General features: G+C 40.3%; 1 protein-coding gene across 2 annotated transcripts in view; it reads left to right on the forward strand.

The window, feature by feature from the left end:
* The window catches only part of LMLN (leishmanolysin-like (metallopeptidase M8 family)), an 83,708-nt gene that overhangs the window by 20,349 nt on the left and 45,669 nt on the right, over positions 1-17,690 (forward strand). For both annotated transcript variants that reach the window (XM_011978719.1, XM_011978718.1), the window contains exons 2-9: positions 1,030-1,127; positions 1,694-1,724; positions 2,796-2,878; positions 3,366-3,483; positions 6,279-6,457; positions 9,931-10,036; positions 11,959-12,053; positions 16,286-16,403. In XM_011978719.1, the coding sequence (XP_011834109.1) occupies positions 1,030-1,127; positions 1,694-1,724; positions 2,796-2,878; positions 3,366-3,483; positions 6,279-6,457; positions 9,931-10,036; positions 11,959-12,053; positions 16,286-16,403 (828 nt within the window). The remainder of the gene's footprint in view (positions 1-1,029; positions 1,128-1,693; positions 1,725-2,795; positions 2,879-3,365; positions 3,484-6,278; positions 6,458-9,930; positions 10,037-11,958; positions 12,054-16,285; positions 16,404-17,690) is intronic.

The raw sequence follows: 17,690 nt of genomic DNA on the forward strand, positions 1-17,690 counted from the left end.
CTGCCTCAGCCTCCCAAGTAGCTGCAACTACAAGCATGCGTCACCACGCCTGGCTAATGTTTTTGTATTTTTAATAGAGACGGGGTTTCACCACGTTAGCCAGAATGGTCTTGATCTCTTGATCTTGTGATCTGCCTGCCTTGGACTCCCAAAGTCCCAAAGTGCTGGAATTATAGGCGTGAGCCACTGTACCCGGCCTCTGATGGTTTTTTAAGGGCCATGAAATAATCTGTTACCTGGAGACAGGTTGGAATAGAATGAGTAAAAGACTGGAGGTAGGGTGTCAGGCCATTGTAGCAGAGCAGGCAATAAGTATTGTGAAAATCTATGACTGTCACTATGTTATGTTAATAGATCAAACATATAGTTGTTTTTTACAAAATATAAAATTTTATTTTCTTGTATAAATCTGCAGAAATAGTATAAAAATGAAAATGTGGTTGTCCACTGCTGGAATTATATGAATGAGATAGTATATAGCTTACTTTTAGTTAAGCTAACACAATTTTTTCTTTCGTACATCAAGAGTTTCATAAAGTGTTGATACTGCGGAGACCTTTCTTGTCTTCTTTTATTCATCCCTGAAAAAATCGTGTAAATGGTAAATGAGAACTGGAGAAAAAATACAAAATGAAAAATTCTTTCATAAATAAATTTTTGTCCTCTTTTAAAGTAATTGAAGATACTTTTGGTCGCTTCCTGTCATTTTCTCGAGACTCAATTTGGCAAAACTAGAATTTATATAAGAAACTACAAATAAGTGACAGAGAACTCTAAAAACTTTTTGGCAACTACTGTATCCATAATGATTTAGTCATGTGACTTGAATTTATGGTACTTACCTTCCAAATGGTAGTGCTTGTTTGGGAGATCTTTGAGGTTCAAGAATGCTGAAACGGTGGAATATGGGCCAGGGAACTTTTTCTCTGGGTGTTACACTTGAAATTTAGTTCATTAATTTTAAGTTTGGATCGCAATGGGTTAATCTCTATGTCTTAAAAAGTTTTCAAATCTGTTCCCTTTTTTCAGGTTATAAATAAAGTTCATCTTAAGGCAAATCATGTAGTCAAGAGAGATGTTGATGAGCATTTAAGAATCAAGACTGTTTATGATAAAAGTGTTGAAGAGTAAGTACACCATTTTATTGTCTTTTTCATTATTAATCTAAATGTTAAATGTATTTTCATCTGTTACCTGAAGTTTTAAAAATTCATAGATAAAACTTAAAAAGGACTAGTGTAGCTTCAGAATTAAGCTGAAAATGCATTTTAGTCTGAAAATATGAAAATATGGGATATGATTAAAGCCTATACATTATGAATAATTTTCTTTTACCATCTCCCTTTCCTGGTAAGTCATGAATAATTTAAACAGAACAAATGTGGATCTACTTGGACGTGGACAGTAACAGACCTGGAAGGTACTCTTCAATAAGTACTAGTGTTACGGGAAAGAGGTCCGGTTCAGACTCCAGGAGAGGGTTCTCGGATCTCTCACGAGAAAGAATTAGAAGCAAATCCATACAGTAAAATGAAAGCAAGGTTATTAGAAAAGTAAAGTAATAAAAGAATGGCTACTCCATAGGCAGAGCAGCCCCAAGGCCTGCTGGTTGCCCATTTTTGTGGTTGTTTCTTGATTACATGTGCTACGCCTCTGAGAGGTAATTCTTATGTTTTTATGTCATTATTTTCAGGTTGCTCCCTGAGAAAAAAAATCTTGTAAAGGTATGTAATAAATACTCGTAACTTGAATTGGACACTTAAAATTTTATTGTATGCAAATTCTACTTCAGTAAAGAAAAATATATACGTGACTCTTGTGACTGAATAAAAGGTGTTAGTAGTGAAAGTGTTTATCATTTCACAAAAGGTGTCTTTGTGATGCACTCATGAAAACTTTGTTGGTATTTGGCATTAAATTAATCAGTCTCGTTTTTTTGCTTGCTTTCTCAAGTTTTTGGGAAGCAAATCATGCAGAGAATAGGGTGAAAAAGACAATTTTTGAAACACATTGAGAACACTGTTCTTTTGGTGGAAATGTTTATTTTCCTGAGGATTGATTGACTTGATAACCACATCAGATTTTTAACCGTATGGAGACACACACACCCACACACATACACACATGCACACAGGCACACACGCACACGCACGCACACACGCAGATGCACGCACGCACACGCACATGCACGCACACACACGCAAACATGCGCGCACACACATGCACACACGCGCACACACACACATGTGCACACACACACGCACACACACGCACACACCCACGCATATACACGCACGCACACAGGCACACACACATGCACACACACAAAGCCAGCTCACCATGGGCCACAGAAATTGGTGAGTTTTATGAAAAGTAAGATTTTCTTTACATAAACTATCTTACTGTTGGAATCATCTAAGTCAGTCCATCATTGATAGTAATCTAGATTAATAGTTGAGATATATTGCAGTTTTGTTAAAGGTGTAGTATTGAAGGAAGTTAATATTTAATTAAAAATTAAAAACAGTTGAGATAAATGTTTTCTGGCTTTCTATTTAAGTGGGACTAGGGAAAGAAATTTCTGTCTGGTGCTGTTTTCCCAAGCTGAACTAGAAAATGGGGGAAATTCTTTTCCTCCTAGGCTTGCTGTCTTCCTACGCCTTACCATACAACCTTGACTAGTATCTGTATTCCAGAATTATAAGGCTTTTTTCATTAATATGCTGTATTTGCTTGTTTCAAATATAATTTATATCTTCCTTATAATTCTGTTTCTTTTTTTAACTTTTATTTAGAACAAGCTTTTCCCACAAGCTATTTCTTATTTAGAGAAGACTTTTCAGGTCCGTCGACCTGCGGGCACTATCTTACTTAGCAGGTATGCCACATTCAACACAGATGGTTTTCTTCAGCCATTTAGTACTCTGCCTCTCCCTATCTATGAATATGACAAGGTATGAAACTTATACTATAACTTTATTATGCTTGTTCTTAGAGACCAAACTGCAAGGTATTTAAAAGGAATAAAAAAAGTGCCTGCTGGATAATCATTCTTTCCCTGACCTTTCATTGTGCGATGGTCTACTGCATTTTTTCTGGGTGTAGTTGTCCTCTGTTCTCCAGATCACCTTTTCCCCTCGTTCATGTGTATACAGTGTTGGCTTTATGAAGTATTTGGGTGTTTAAAAACACAAATCAAGAGGATTTCCTATAGAACCCGAATTCTTTCTTAACTACTTTCCTAACTAAAATAGTAACATTATTAATGAAGTAATATAGCAGCTACCAGTTGATTACCATGTTTTTAACTGCTATAAAATATTCTCTTTTTTGTATTTAAACTTTGATGTACAAATGAACTGAAGACAATGTGCAACAAACCAATACCTCCGGAAGGAAAACGACCCTCACAGGTACTGCACCGGGGAGTGTGCCGCGCATACGAAATGCGGCCCCGTTGTTGTTCCAGAGGAACATCTCCAGGTATTTCACCCGGCTCTTGGCAGTACTTTTACACTTGAGATTTTGAATTTGTGAGTGTCCCAAAATTTTTACAGATTCAAGTTCAAAGTCTAGTAGCTTCCTTGGTCTACAAAAAGTAATCACAGATGTGCTGATTTTATTCTTTCATTAGCTTTCAAGTGAGTCGAATGGTATTTTCTTTCTTCCCTGCTCCCCAGAGACCTCCCTGCCCCATTTATCTTGGTCTGCTGAATCAGTGTAGCTTAGAACGTTGTCTTGTCTTCCAGAATATCTTTTAGCAAGGCATATACCTCAGTTTTTTAAAGGACAGTCTGACATCTCTTAAGATAAAAAATATGTATGCTTCAAGCCAACCTAGAAGTTTATTCCATAAAATACTAATGGCTATGTAATATATGTTTAAAGGTGTTCTTTGCAAAACTATAAATATGCCCATTTAGGGTATTAGTTTTGCCTATTAGGGTGTGGTATAACCATGTAGTGGAATACTTTGCAGTTGTTAAAAAGTGAAGGAGATCTCTATGTACTGACTTGGAAAGATATTTAAGCTCTTACATGAAAAAAAAAGGTTGCAAATCAGTATGCACAGTTAGTCCATTTTATTTGAAAGTATAGAAACACAATAAAAAATTATCAAGCAATCTGGAAGTATACACATGTTAAATCTGAATACATATAAAAATGTTAATCGTTTCTTTAAGAGATTGTTGGGGAAAGTGTTTTTCTTTTGTAAGTTCTGGAGATTTTTGTGGTGTTCTGATTTCTCATATTGAACATATATTACTTATATCAAAAAAATAAAAAATTTAGGCTGGGCACAGTAACTTACACCTGTAGTCCTAGTACTTTGGGAGGCCAAGGCAGGCAGATTACTTCACTCCAGGAGTTTAAGACCAGCCTTGGCAACATGGTGAAACCCTGTCTCTACAAAAAATATAAAAAGTTAGCCAGGAGTTGTGGCGTGCACCTGTAGTCCCAGCTACTTGGGAGGCTGTGGTGGGAGGATTGCCTGAGCTGGGGATGTGGAGGTTGCAATGAGCTGTGATCTCACTGTACTCCAACCTGGGTGACAGAGTGAGACCCTGTCTCAAAAATAAATAGATAAATAAAAATATCTCAGACTATGCCTAAGCTAAGCTATTGCTTAAAAAAAAAAACTAGAAGGTCGGACACAATGGCTCCCACCTGTAATCCCAGCACTCAGGGGGCCGAGGCGGGCGGATCACCTGAGGTCAGGAGTTCGAGACCAGCCTGGCCAACATGGCGAAACCCTCTCTCTACTAAAAATACAAAAATTAGCCGGACATGGTGGCGGGTGCCTGTAAACCCAGTTCCTCAGGAGGCTGAGGCAGGAGAAGCTTGAACCCAGGAGGCAGAGGTTGCAGTGAGCCCAGGTCACACCACTGCACTCCAGCCTAGGCAACAGAGCAAGACTTCGACTCTGGCTCAAAACAAAACAAAACTAAAGTAAACTAAACAAATAAATAAGAATACAGCAATATTGTCATTAACCATAGTCACTGTGCTTTACAATAGATCTCTTGAACTTATTTCTTCTAACTATAAACATGTATTCTTTGACCAGCATTTCCTTAGCTCCCACTCCCTAAAGTAATTGATTTTAAAAATCATAAATGCATGTGTTAGAGAAGGAAGAATAAACAATGTGTATTTTCTATTAAATGAAATGAGAATTTGTTGTTTTTTTTCCTCTCTCTACAAGCATTGCTTACACCTTAAAATAATAATTTACTGATTTTTCTGTTTCTAATTTGGAGATTATGATTACTTGGGAATTTTGATAGAAGTAGCTTTCAAAAAAGTGACCATTACAGAGGCAAATAAGATTTGCTGGGCAGGGCGCCATGACTCATGCCTGTAATCCCTTAATCCCTGCACTTTGGGAGGCCAAGATGGGAGGATTGCTTGAGGCCAGGAGTTCGAGACCAGCCTGGTCAATATAGTGAGACCCCGTCTATATATATTTAAGAAATATTTTAGGCCAGGCACAGTGGCTCACGCCTGTAATCTCAGCACTTTGAGAGGCTGAGACAGGCAGATCACAAGTTCAGGAGTTCGAGACCAGCCTGGCCAACATGGTGAAACCCTGTCTCTACTAAAAATATAAAAATTAGCCAGGCGTGGTGGTGGGCGCCTGTAATCCCAGCTACTCGGGATGCTGAGGCAGGAGCCGAGCCGAGATCACGTCACTACACTCCAGCCTGGGTGACAGAATGACTCTGCCTCAAAAAGAAAATGTTTTTAATAATAAAAGATTTGCTTGGAAGATTAGAAACAAGGGGAGATGACTCCTACCCTATATTATTTGAATTTTTAACAAGATGTGAATTACATTATAATAGGAAATATATTTCTATTAGATAAAATTTTTTTTACCATTTAGTTTAGAATTAATTATAGATTCAAAGAAAGTTGCAAAAAAAAAAAAAGTTTCTTTTAGGGAAATCCCTTCATCTAGTTTCAGAGTTTTAAAACCTTTTATATTTCTGTCTTTTCAGCATCCTGTTTGGTTGGCCTTCCTTTGTCAATACCAATTATTTAATTGAAGTTATAGGTTTATGATCATTTTATGTAAAGTGGACATTTCAGTAAAATAAATTCAGAATTAGAGCTAAGTATTGAGTGGACAGGGAGGTATGGCTTTTGATAAAAGTTTAGGGATAATAAAGATTAAATTGTACTGTGTTTATAGTGTAGATTTTACTATAAGATTAAATGCCACTACATCTAACTTTGTGTCTGTTCTGGCTTTCTGATGTCCCCCGTGGGTGCAGCAATGCAGGGTCTACCGCGGTGGTAAGTGGCCTCATCGAGCAGTGGGTGTGCCAGACCAAGAAGGCATCTCAGATGCAGACTTTGTTCTTTACGTTGGTGCTCTGGCCACCGAGAGGTGCAGCCAAGAAAACATCATCTCTTATGCAGCCTATTGTCAGCAGGAAGCAGACATGGACAGGTACATTTTCCTCTGGGACTTAGTTTCCAAGATCGAATATGGGAACTTTTAAAGCAAACTGTTTGTAGTGTTAAGATTACAGGAATCTTGGATTTGCCAGGTTGCCTCTGGTAGACAGGAATAGCATGCTGCCTGGATGTGGAGTGTGGTTAGGAGGCCGTGATTAGACTGTTATTAATGTGATAACCCAAGTTTTTAGTCAAAGTGAAAGAAAAGTGAAGCACTTCGTTTGACTTTTCTCCCTGCAGTTCCTCTTCCACTTTGAGCCTGTTGTTTTTGCCAAAATTCCAAAGAAAAAGTCTACTGTCAAGTGGGCCAAGTACGGTGGCTCACACCTGGAATCCCAGCTCTTTGGGAGGCTGAGGTGGGAGGATCACTTCAGCCCAGGAGTTTGAGACCAGCTTGGGCAGCATAGTGAGACCTCATCTTGACAAAAAATAAAATTGGCCAGGCATGGAGGCACACACCTGTGGTCCCAGCTATCAGGAGACTGAGGTGGGAGGATTGCTTGAGCCTGAGAGGTTGAGGCTCAGTGAGCTGTGATCATGCCACTGCACTCCAGCCTGGGCAACAGAGTGAAACCTTGTCCCCCACAAAAAAGAAAAAACAAAATGGCTGGGCACAGTGGCTCACACCTGTAATCCCAGCTCTTTGCGAGGCTGAGGCGGGTGGATCACTTGAGCTCAGGAGTTTGAGACCAGTCTGGGCAACATGGTGAAACTCTGTCTCTACAAGTAAACACACAAAAATTAGCCAGGCGTGGTGGCGTGCGCCTGTAGTCCCAGCTACTCAGGAGGCTGAGATGGGAGGATTGCGTAAGCCTGGGAGGCAGAGGCTGCAGAGAGCTGTGATTGTGCCACTGTACTCCAGCCTGGGCCACAGAGCCAGACCCTGTGTCCAGAAAACAATAATAATAATAATAATAAGAAGAAGAAGAAGAAGTCCACTGTCAAGAGAATTTTCTTTGCAGGTGACTACCACTCTAAGGAAACAATTTGAACTTTAATTTTAGGACTTATGTGCTAAAACTGTTAAGAAAGGTGTTAATAATGACTATTCATCTAATTGTCGTATCATTTGTTATATGTAATTCACTTAGCTAAATATCACTTAGAAATTCAGAGTTCTCTTTATTTACAAAAGATTTCAAAAACTTTCCCGTGAAGCAGCTCAGCTTTGAAATGAAAAGTTATATATGCAGAAGATTGCCTGTCACACACCAGACAAGTCAATTAAAGGCAGCAGGAATTGTCGTATGTCTCAGAATAGATTGTATGTAACATTCTCAAATCTAGGTGAGATTAGATTTGAGATTAGCTGACTTCAAAGGGAGTCAGCTAGTCTTTTTTTTTTTTTGTGACAGACTCTCGCTCTGTCACCCAGGCAGGAGTGCAATGGCAGGATCTTGGCCCACTGCAACCTCTGCCTTCTGGGTTCAAGTGATTCTCCTGCCTCAGCTTCCCAAGTATTTAGGACTACAAGTGTGTGCCACTGCACCCAACTAATTTTTGTATTTTTAATAGAGACAGGGGTTTCACTAAGTTGGCCAGGCTGGTCTCGAACCCCTGACCTCAGGTGATCTGCCTGCCTCGGCCTCCCAGAGTGTTAGGATTACAGGTGTGAGCCACTGTGCCTGGCCTCAGCTCGTGTTTTGACTGATAGATGGATGTTTAACGCCTCAGCAATGGTCCTTTGATACATATGAATTAGTTATACTAGCTTCTCCTAGATTTGTTAGAAGAAAAAGCAGTATCTTCAGGTTTTTTTTTTTTTTTTTTTGAGACGGTGTCTCGCTCTGTTGCCCAGGCTGGTGTGCAGTGGCGTAATCTCGGCTCACTGCAAGCTCTGCCTCCTGAGTTCAAGTGATTCTCCTGCCTCAGCCCCCTGAGTAGCTGAGACTACAGGTGTGCGCCACCACGCCTGGCTAATTTTTGTATTTTTAGTAGAGACAAGGTTTTGCCATGTTGGTCAGGCTGGTCTTGAACTCCTGACCTCTGGTGATCCACCTGCCTTGGCCTCCCAAAGTGCTGGAATGACAGTCATGAGCCACTGCGCCTGGCCTTAAGTTCTTCTTTTTCAAGAAAGTGAAACCTTCCTTCACAATTGCTATATTGCATTAATTCATTTCTTGAATATTTGAGTGGCCAACAGACGAGGTAAACAAAATACAGATGTGTACCTGCCTCATGGAACTTATGGATTGCAGAGGGAGACAGGTATTAAATGTTCCTGCAAATAAATATGTGATTTCAAAGTATGATAAATACTTCGTAGAAAATAAATAGAGTGTTGTAACGTAGAGGAGAATAAAAGAGAAACACCTTGTGGATCTATTGAGCAAGGAAGACCGCTTTGAAAAAGTGAAACGTTAGCTGAACATTGATAGGCTGTCGCCAAATACAGAGATGTGGGGAGAGCTCGTGAAGGCAGAAGCCATGTGCGCCTGTTGCTTCAGGAGCCCCCTCAGTGGACACTGTTGGGGGACAGGTGCTTGGACAGGCAGACAGGATTGTTTTCTTCTAAGTGCTGTAGGAAGCCCCTGAAGGGTTTTAAGCCTGGAAGCGAAATCCATTTTATATTTTAGAGGTCACTGTGGCAATTTTTAAATAAATGAATTGTATTCATACTTTCTCTAATTCTAAGTCTATTGCTATTTCCTATGAAGAAAATATACAATATTTAACAATTTAAATAAGATAAATGTACTTTGTAAATAGGCAGTTATACTTTGATGAGCTTTGTGGTATTTCTATGTAAAATGTTAAGACAGTGGTAGGAGAACTGAGCTTGGGGTTCATCAGCAATGTTCATTGGCCACAGCTTTGGAAAGACAGGGAGGCGCATGGTGGAACTGAATTACTCTGGACTCTTGAGTCCTAGTCTGCCTTTGGACTTTCAGGTTCTAGGCACAGAGAGAGATGCAGAAGTGTGTAGATTCTAAAGGATGTAGAATTTGGAAGAAGGCGATGGGAAGGTAGAAATATTTATGTGAATGTAGGCAGTGTTGGAGCAGGAGAAAGGGAATAGCAAACAGATAAGAAGGGTCAGCGACTTTCAGCAACTTGAACCATTCACTTATTGCCCCATTTGATAACTGTTTTCCTCTCTACCTGCTTGTCTCTGTGCCCATAGATATACTGAAATGCTGAAGTCAAATATGGATTTTGCAAGTAAAATAGTGTTGGAATTTGAGCCTTTCAGTTCATTCTTTTTTGGGTATTATATTGATATATTTCAAAAATTCGCATTAAAGTATAGTCATCTGTGTCCTTTTGTGGAAACAGGTATTGATTTGCCATGCCATAGGAGGGCACAGGATACATGTCTTAAAAGTAAAAGATAGTGATGGTACAAAATTACATTTGATATTTTGCAAAGATTTTTCTGTCCTTGAGCAGTATTTGATGGAGAAGTAAATGTTAATAAATATTGTTCTGGAATATAATTTAAAAATTCAATGTCTATTTTGACAGGCCAATAGCAGGATATGCTAACCTGTGTCCAAATATGATCTCTACCCAGCCTCAGGAGTTTATTGGGATGCTGTCCACAGTGAAACATGAGGTTATTCATGCCCTGGTAAATTCTACCGTTACTGTTCTTTCCTTCATGCCCTGATTTTCTGCTTAGTATGTTCTCATTTTTATACATATATTCCATTTTAAGATGATGTAGATTCCTAGGTTCATGTTCAATAAAAATACAAAAATTAGCAGGGCATGGTGGTGTGCACCTGTGGTACCAGCTACTTGGGAGGCTGAGGTGGGAGGATGGCTTGAGCCCAGGGAGCTTGAGGTTGCAGTGAGCCAAGATTGTGCCACTGCACTCCAGCCTGGTGATAGAGGCAGACCTTGTATCAAACAAACAAACAGAAAGATTTATAAAGCTTTTTCCTCTTTTAAAATTCTAAGATTGAAGAATTAACGATACTGAAAGGCCTATGAAAGTATATAGATATGGCAGAGCCCTGGGCTGCTGCCACCGTTTTTTGTTTGTTTTTTAAGACCCCATCATGGCCCACTGTAGCCTCAACCTTCTGGGCTCAAGTGATCCCACCTCAGCCTCCCAGGTAGCTAAGACTGCAGACGTGCACTACACTCGGCTAATTTTTTTTTTTTTTTTGTGGTAGAGATAAGGTCTCGCTATGTTGCCCAGGCTGGTCTCAAACTCCTGTGCTCAAATGATCCTCCCACCTCAGCCTCCAGAGTAGCTGGGACCACAGACACGCACCACCATGCCCTGCTAATTTTTGTATTTTTAGTAGAGATGGGGTCTCGCCATGTTGCCCAGGCAGGTCTTGAACTCCTGGGCTCAAGTGATCCCCCCACCTCAGCCTCCCAAAGTGCTGGGATTACAGGCGTGAGCCACCGCGCCTGGCCCTTCAGCTGCTGCTTCTGATAACCGTGGGAATATCCTTATAGGGAGGCAGTAGTAATGATACCACTTCCTCAAATTAAAGGAAAGGAAATAGTCAGCTAAATACTTTTTTACATGTATATTTGAACACATACGAATGTTTATCTTCCTAGTAATTTTTAATTAAATTTATCTGTTGTAGGCAAGTGTCAGTCTTGGCCATGCATCTCAGTGTACTGCTTCCATCTTTTCAGCTCTGGTCCAGCTCTTGTTCGAAATTGACACCTGATAGCTGATACCTTCTCAAAAAAGGAAGAAGGGCCGGGCGCAGTGGCTCTCGCCTGTAATCCTAGCGCTTTGGGAGGATTCTTCTATATATATAAGAAGGCCAAAATAACTTTAAAATGCAGACTGACTTTGAGAACCACTTCATAATGTACGCACACACACACCCACACAGCAGACAGGAATTTAAAACACAGCAGTTGCTGCTCTTTATGGTTTTAAAACTCTAATGGTGCCTGGAAATATAATTATAGGACAGTAATTGATGTTTATAGTATTTATACTGAATATAAATGTAAAATATATAATGTGTTTTAGAAAATTTCTCGTTAGAGGCTGGGCGCGGTGGCTCAAGCCTGTAATCCCAGCACTCTGAGAGGCCGAGACGGGTGGATCACGAGGTCAGGAGATCGAGACCATCCTGGCTAACACGGTGAAACCCCGTCTCTACTAAAAATTACAAAAAATTAGCCGGGCGAGGTGGCGGGTGCCTGTAGTCCCAGCTACTCGGGAGGCTGAGGCAGGAGAATGGCGTGAACCCGGGAGGCGGAGCTTGCAGTGAGCTGAGATCCGGCCACTGCACTCCAGCCTGGACCGCAGAGCGAGACTCTGTCTCAAAAAAAAAAAAAAAAGAAAAGAAAATTTCTCGTTAGAAATATTTACCTCAAGTAATTAGAATTTAAAATTTATAAATATGGAACACTAAATTGTTGTTCAATTCCAACGTATGAGAAATTCCTACGGAAGCACTAGTGTGGGGCTTCTGTGAACCAGTTAGTATCAGTGCACTCCTTTGATCTCAGGCCTGTAATCAGCCTTGACATTTTTCACTTGAAGACATTTTAAACTTTTTCTTATAGGGTTTCTCTGCTGGGCTGTTTGCATTCTACCATGACAAAGATGGAAATCCTCTCACTTCAAGATTTGCGGACGGCCTCCCACCTTTTAATTATAGGTATTTTTATTGTTGTTGTTCTTGCTTTCCTCTTTTAGGAGGGTGCTAAGACTAGAATCTGAGAATCACAGCATATTAGATACCATAAATAATAATGTCTTCATGGCAAACCTAAGGAAATTGTAGATATTAAAACAACATAGGATATAAGAGGCCATTTTATGGAAAACATAACTTGTGAGATAGGCAACATTACATAATGGTGTAAGTAAGGAGGAGAGAGATACCCACACACAAGGACCATTCTGAAGCTGATAATTTGCAGTGCCTGCTTGCATTGAGGATATTCCTCAAAAGCATCATACCTTCCAGCCAGGCACGATGACTCATGGCTGTAATCCCAGCACTTTGGGAGGCCAAGGTGGGCTGATTGCTTGAGCCCATGAGTTCAAAACCTGCTGGGCAGCATGGCAAAACCCTGTCTCTACAAAAAAATACAAAAATTAGCCGGGCATGGTTGCTTGCGCCTGTGGTCCCAGCTACTTGGGGTGCTGAGATAGAAGGATCAGTTGAGCTCAGGAGGTTGAGGCTGCCATGTGCTGTGATCATGCATCTGCACTCCAGCCTGGGTGACAGAGCAAGACCGTCTCAAGGAAAAAAAAGAGAAGCCTTCCAGTAAAAATGAAGATAATGGAGTAATACATTCAGTTGTTACAGATGTAAAGAATTGGATTTGGCTTTCACTGTATTTGGGGAAACTGTTAATCTTGAAGTATGAATGGTAAAGAGAGATTGGAGTGATTAATAAGGTAAAAGCTGTTTATTTTATTTTTTATTTTTTGAGACGGAGTCTTTGCTCTATCAGCCAGGCTGGAGCCCAGTGGCCAGATCTCAGCTCACTGCAAGCTCCGCCTCCCGGGTTCCCGCCATTCTCCTGCCTCAGCCTCCCGAGTAGCTGGGACTACAGGCACCGCCACCGTGCCCGGCTAATTTTTTGTATTTTAGTAGAGACGGGGTTTCACCGTGTTGGCCACGATGGTCTCGATCTCTTGACCTCGTGATCCGCCCGTCTTGGCCTCCCAAAGTGCTGGAATTACAGGCTTGAGCCACCGCGCCCGGCCAAAGCTGTTTATTTTCTGGCTGGCTTTGTTCACTGCTTATGTGTAAACATTGCCTTGCCGTGGAAAAACAGGAATTAAAAATAATTTCTCTAAGGCATGGGTACATGAACAGACACGTGATAACAAATACAACAAAATGTTAATTACAGAATCTAGGTGAGCTGGTTATTGATTATAAGGGTGTTTATTAAACAATTCTTTTAATGTTTTGCATGTTTGAATTTTTTTTTTTTTTTTGAGACAGAGTCTTGTAATTTTCTATAATAGATAAATATGTTACTTTTGTAGCAGTGCTTTTATGTATGCAGGATAGATTTCCCAAACTGGGATTGCCGATTTAAAATCTGTTTACACTATAAATTTTAATAGAAACTGCCATGTTACATTTTTTTTTTTAAAAAAGGTATAGCAAAGCACATTCCCACCAGATGTGTATGAGTGCTCTTGTTACCACTTTATCAGTATTGGATATTATAGATCTTTTTTATTTTTTAAGCCCAATTTGATGGATTAAAAGATGGTATCTCATTGTTGTATTTCCAGGACTATAGTGTGGTTTTAGCCATTGGCATTTTCTCTTTGTACACTGCCTGTTTATTTTCCTTGTCCAGTCTTTTAGGTTAATTTTCCCTTTCTAATCACGTTGTAGAAGTTCTTTATAAATTAGAGATATTGCTCCTTTTTCATGCTTATTATAAATATTTCTCCTGGTTGTTTATTTTTTTACTTCATTTATCGTACTTTTGCCATGTATAGAAAAGTTTTTAAGTTTTTTATCATTAAATTTATCTTTTTTTTTTTTTTTTGAGATAGAGTCTCACTATATTGCCCAGGCTGGTCTCGAACTCCTGGGCTCAGGCAAGCTTCCTGCCTCAGTCTCTCAAGCAGCTTGGACTACAGTCACGTACCACTGTACCCAGATGTTTTTTTCTTTGTTGCTTAAGGCCTCAAAAGATTGTAAAAATAGTCTCCTAAATTTATTCCAGTACATTATTATTTGATTTATTTACATTTATAGCTTCAATGCATTTGAAAATTTTTTTGATTTATGTATTTTGGGATTCTTTTGTAAGGTGCATATATGTTTATAATTGTTATATCTTTATGCTGGATTTAACCTTTTTTTTTTTTTTTTGAGGCAGGGAGGGTCTCACTCTGTTGCCCCGGCTCAGTGCAGTGGCACAATCACGATCATGGCTTACTGCAGTGTTGATCTTCCCAGGCTCAGGTGATCTTCCCACCTCAGCCTCCTGAGTAGCTGGGACTACGGGAGTGTGCCACCATGCTCATCTAGTTTTTTATTTTTATTTTAAATTTATTTTACTATTATTTTTTGAGACGGCGTCTCACTCTGTTACCCAGGCTGGAGTGCAGCGGCGTGATCTCGGCTCACTGCAACCTCCACTTCCCAGGTTCAAGCGATTCTCCTGCCTCAGCCTCCTGAGTAGCTGGGATTATAGGCATGTGCCACCACACCTGGCTAATTTTTGTGTTTTTAGTGGAGATGGAATTTCACCATGTTTGCCAGGTTTGGTCTCATACTCCTGACCTCTAGCGATTTGCCTCCCAAAGTGCTGGGATTACAGGTGTGAGCCACTGCGCCTGGCCTATGTAGTATATCTTTTTATCCTTTTACTTTCCAGCTATTTGTGTTCTTTAGTCTAAACTATATCTCTTGTAGATGTATAGTTAAAGCATGTTTTTAAATTCATTTTCCCAATTAACCCTGTTCTGCCTGCTACAGTGGCTGTCAGGTTACTGGTTTTCACCATGAGTGTGGGCTGTCGGTTTTCAAGGCTGCCCCAAAGCTGGAGAGCGGGCATGGAAACGCACCGCACTGCTCCTGTTTCTACAGAGATTCGTCCATTTTTCATGAATAAATGCTTTCTGCATTGCTATAAATCTTTGATTAATTTCCAAAGTTTAAAAAGTTGACTTCACCAATTTGGGTAGTTTTCTCATTGCTTTCATAGAGGAGAGAAATTTGAGAGATTTTTACTCTGTCATTTTTGCTTATATCTTTCTGGAATTTATTTTTGTATGTGGTGAAAAAGGGATTTAACCTTTTTTTTTCTAAATGAATAATCAGCTTCACAGCACAGTTATTAGATACATTCTACTTTCCCACTAAATTAATATAGCATTTTGTTGGTTATGTTTCCTTATATCCTTGGATATCTGTGAACTTGCTTTCATTTTATCCTGTATGCTTGTCAAAAGGAAGTAATTCGTCATCTTAGCCAAGTGCTAGCTATGTGAACTTGAACAAGTTACTTCATCTCCCTGAACTTTTGTCTCTTTATCTGCAGAATAGTGATGAAAATCTCATAGGGTTGTTGAAAAGATGAAATTTGAAAATACTTATCAAGGGTAGGCCCAGTGGCTCACACCTGTAATCCCAGAGCGTTGAACGGCTGAGGTGGAAAGATGGCTTGAGGCCAGGAATTCGAGGCCAGCTTTGGCAACATAGCAGACCTTGTCTCAACAAAAAATAAAAAATAAATTGAAAAAAATGTTTTGGACTGGATTTCATTGTCACCCAGGCTGGAGTGTAGCCATATGAACATAGCTTACTGCAGCTTTGAACTCCTGAGCTCAAGTGATCCTCTTGCCTCAGCCTCGTGAGTACCTGGGACTACAGGCATACACTACCATGCCTGGATTATTTTATTTTATTTTATTTATTTTGTTTTTGAGACAGGGTCTTGCTCTGTCACTTCATCTGGAGTGCAGTGGCACGAACATGGCTCACTGCACCGTCAACCTCCTGGGCTCAAGTGATTCTCTGACCTCAGCCTCCTGTGTAGCTGGGACCACAGGCCTGCACTACTGCGCCCAGCTAATTTTTAAATTTTTTGTAGAGACAAGGTCTTCCGGTGTTGCCTAGGCTGGTATCAAACTCCTGGGCTCAAGCAATCTTCCCACCTTGGCCTGCTGAGGTGCTGGGATTACGGTGTGAGCCACTGCACCCAACCAAAAAATTAAATTTAAAAAAATGTAGAAAGGAAAATACTTATCAAGTACTTTGCGTGGACTTGGTACATAGGAGGTTCTCAAATATTTTAATTTCATATTGATATTTATAAAGACTTTTTACAGTAAATGTAAATATTTTTACATTTAAAATGGTGAATTTTCAATAATAATTGTGTTTTAATTCTGTAATTACAGTCTTGGATTATATCAATGGAGTGATAAAGTAGTTCGGAAAGTGGAGAGATTATGGGATGTTCGAGATAATAAGATAGTTCGTCACACCGTGTATCTCCTGGTAACACCTCGTGTTGTTGTAAGTATTACCAAACTTCACGTCTCATGAGCCATCTGTTCTTTTCCTTTACTGTGGTCCTTTCTTTACTCATCATTATTGTTTAAGAACTTATAATATTTCAGAGCCTATAGTAGGAAAAGTCATATAAAGGCTGTGCAATAAAGCTACGGGCCACGAGAAATCTGAGGAAATGGAAACTTGTCAATGGCTCTCACGGCGCCTATCCCACCCAGTGCTTTAGGCCAGTGCCTCCTCTGTTGTGATGCCTCTTAGGACCACTGGTACTATTTCTATAATGACTGATCGTTTTCTTTGGTGTCTGTATTAGTCAAGGTTCTCCAGAGAAACAGAACCAATAGGATGTGTGTATATATCATATATGTATACACAGAGAAAGAATATGAAAGAGGAGGGAAGGAAGAGATTTCTTTTTTTCTTTTTTTTTTTTTGAGACAGGGTCTCACTCTGTCACCCAGGCTGGTGTGTAGTGGTTTCGGCTCACTGCAACCTCTGTCTCCTGTGCCAAAGTGATCCTCCTACTTCTGCCTCCCAAGTGGCTGAGACTACAGGCACGCACCACCATACACAGCTAATTTTGTTTATTTTTTTTGTAGTGATGAGGTCTCACTATGTTGCCCAGGCTGGTGTCGATCTCCTGGGCTCAAGTAGTCCTCCTGCCTCAGCCTCCGAAAGTGCTGGGATTACAGCCATGAGTCACCACACTTGGCCAAGAGATGACTTTCAAGGATTTGGCTCACATGACTGTAGAAGCTTGGCGAGTTCAAATCTGATGGGATAGGCTAGCAGGCTGGAGACTCAGGGGAGAGTTGCCCTTGGAGTCCAAAGGCAGAATGACTTCTTGTTCAGGGGTGGTGGGTCTTTGTTCTCCTCCGACCTTCGCCTGGTTGGGTGAGGCCTACCCACATTATGGAAGGTGATCTTTTCTTCAGAGGCCACTGATTGCAATGTTACTCTCATTCAAGAAAACACCTTCACAGAAACATCCGGAATATCTGGGCCAAATATTTGGGTACCATGGCTATTCTCCTTTCCCCTTTTCCTTGACTTTGTACAACTCTCTGACTTATAAAGTTTTGCACTGCTCTTGGGCTATTTCTCATCTCTGGAAATCTCTAACTAAAGGACAGATAGAACCCAGTGAGCAAGGTTTTATTCTGCTAAGCAACTTTTTTTTTTTTTTGAGACAGTTTCCCTCTTGTCGCCCAGGCTGGAGTGCAGTGGCACGAGCTCGGCTCACTGCAACCTCTGCCTCCTGGGTTCAAGTGATTCTCCTGCCTCAGCCTC

This window comes from Mandrillus leucophaeus, unplaced genomic scaffold (genome assembly GCF_000951045.1).
Source record: "Mandrillus leucophaeus isolate KB7577 unplaced genomic scaffold, Mleu.le_1.0 Scaffold199, whole genome shotgun sequence".
NCBI lineage: Eukaryota > Metazoa > Chordata > Mammalia > Primates > Cercopithecidae > Mandrillus > Mandrillus leucophaeus.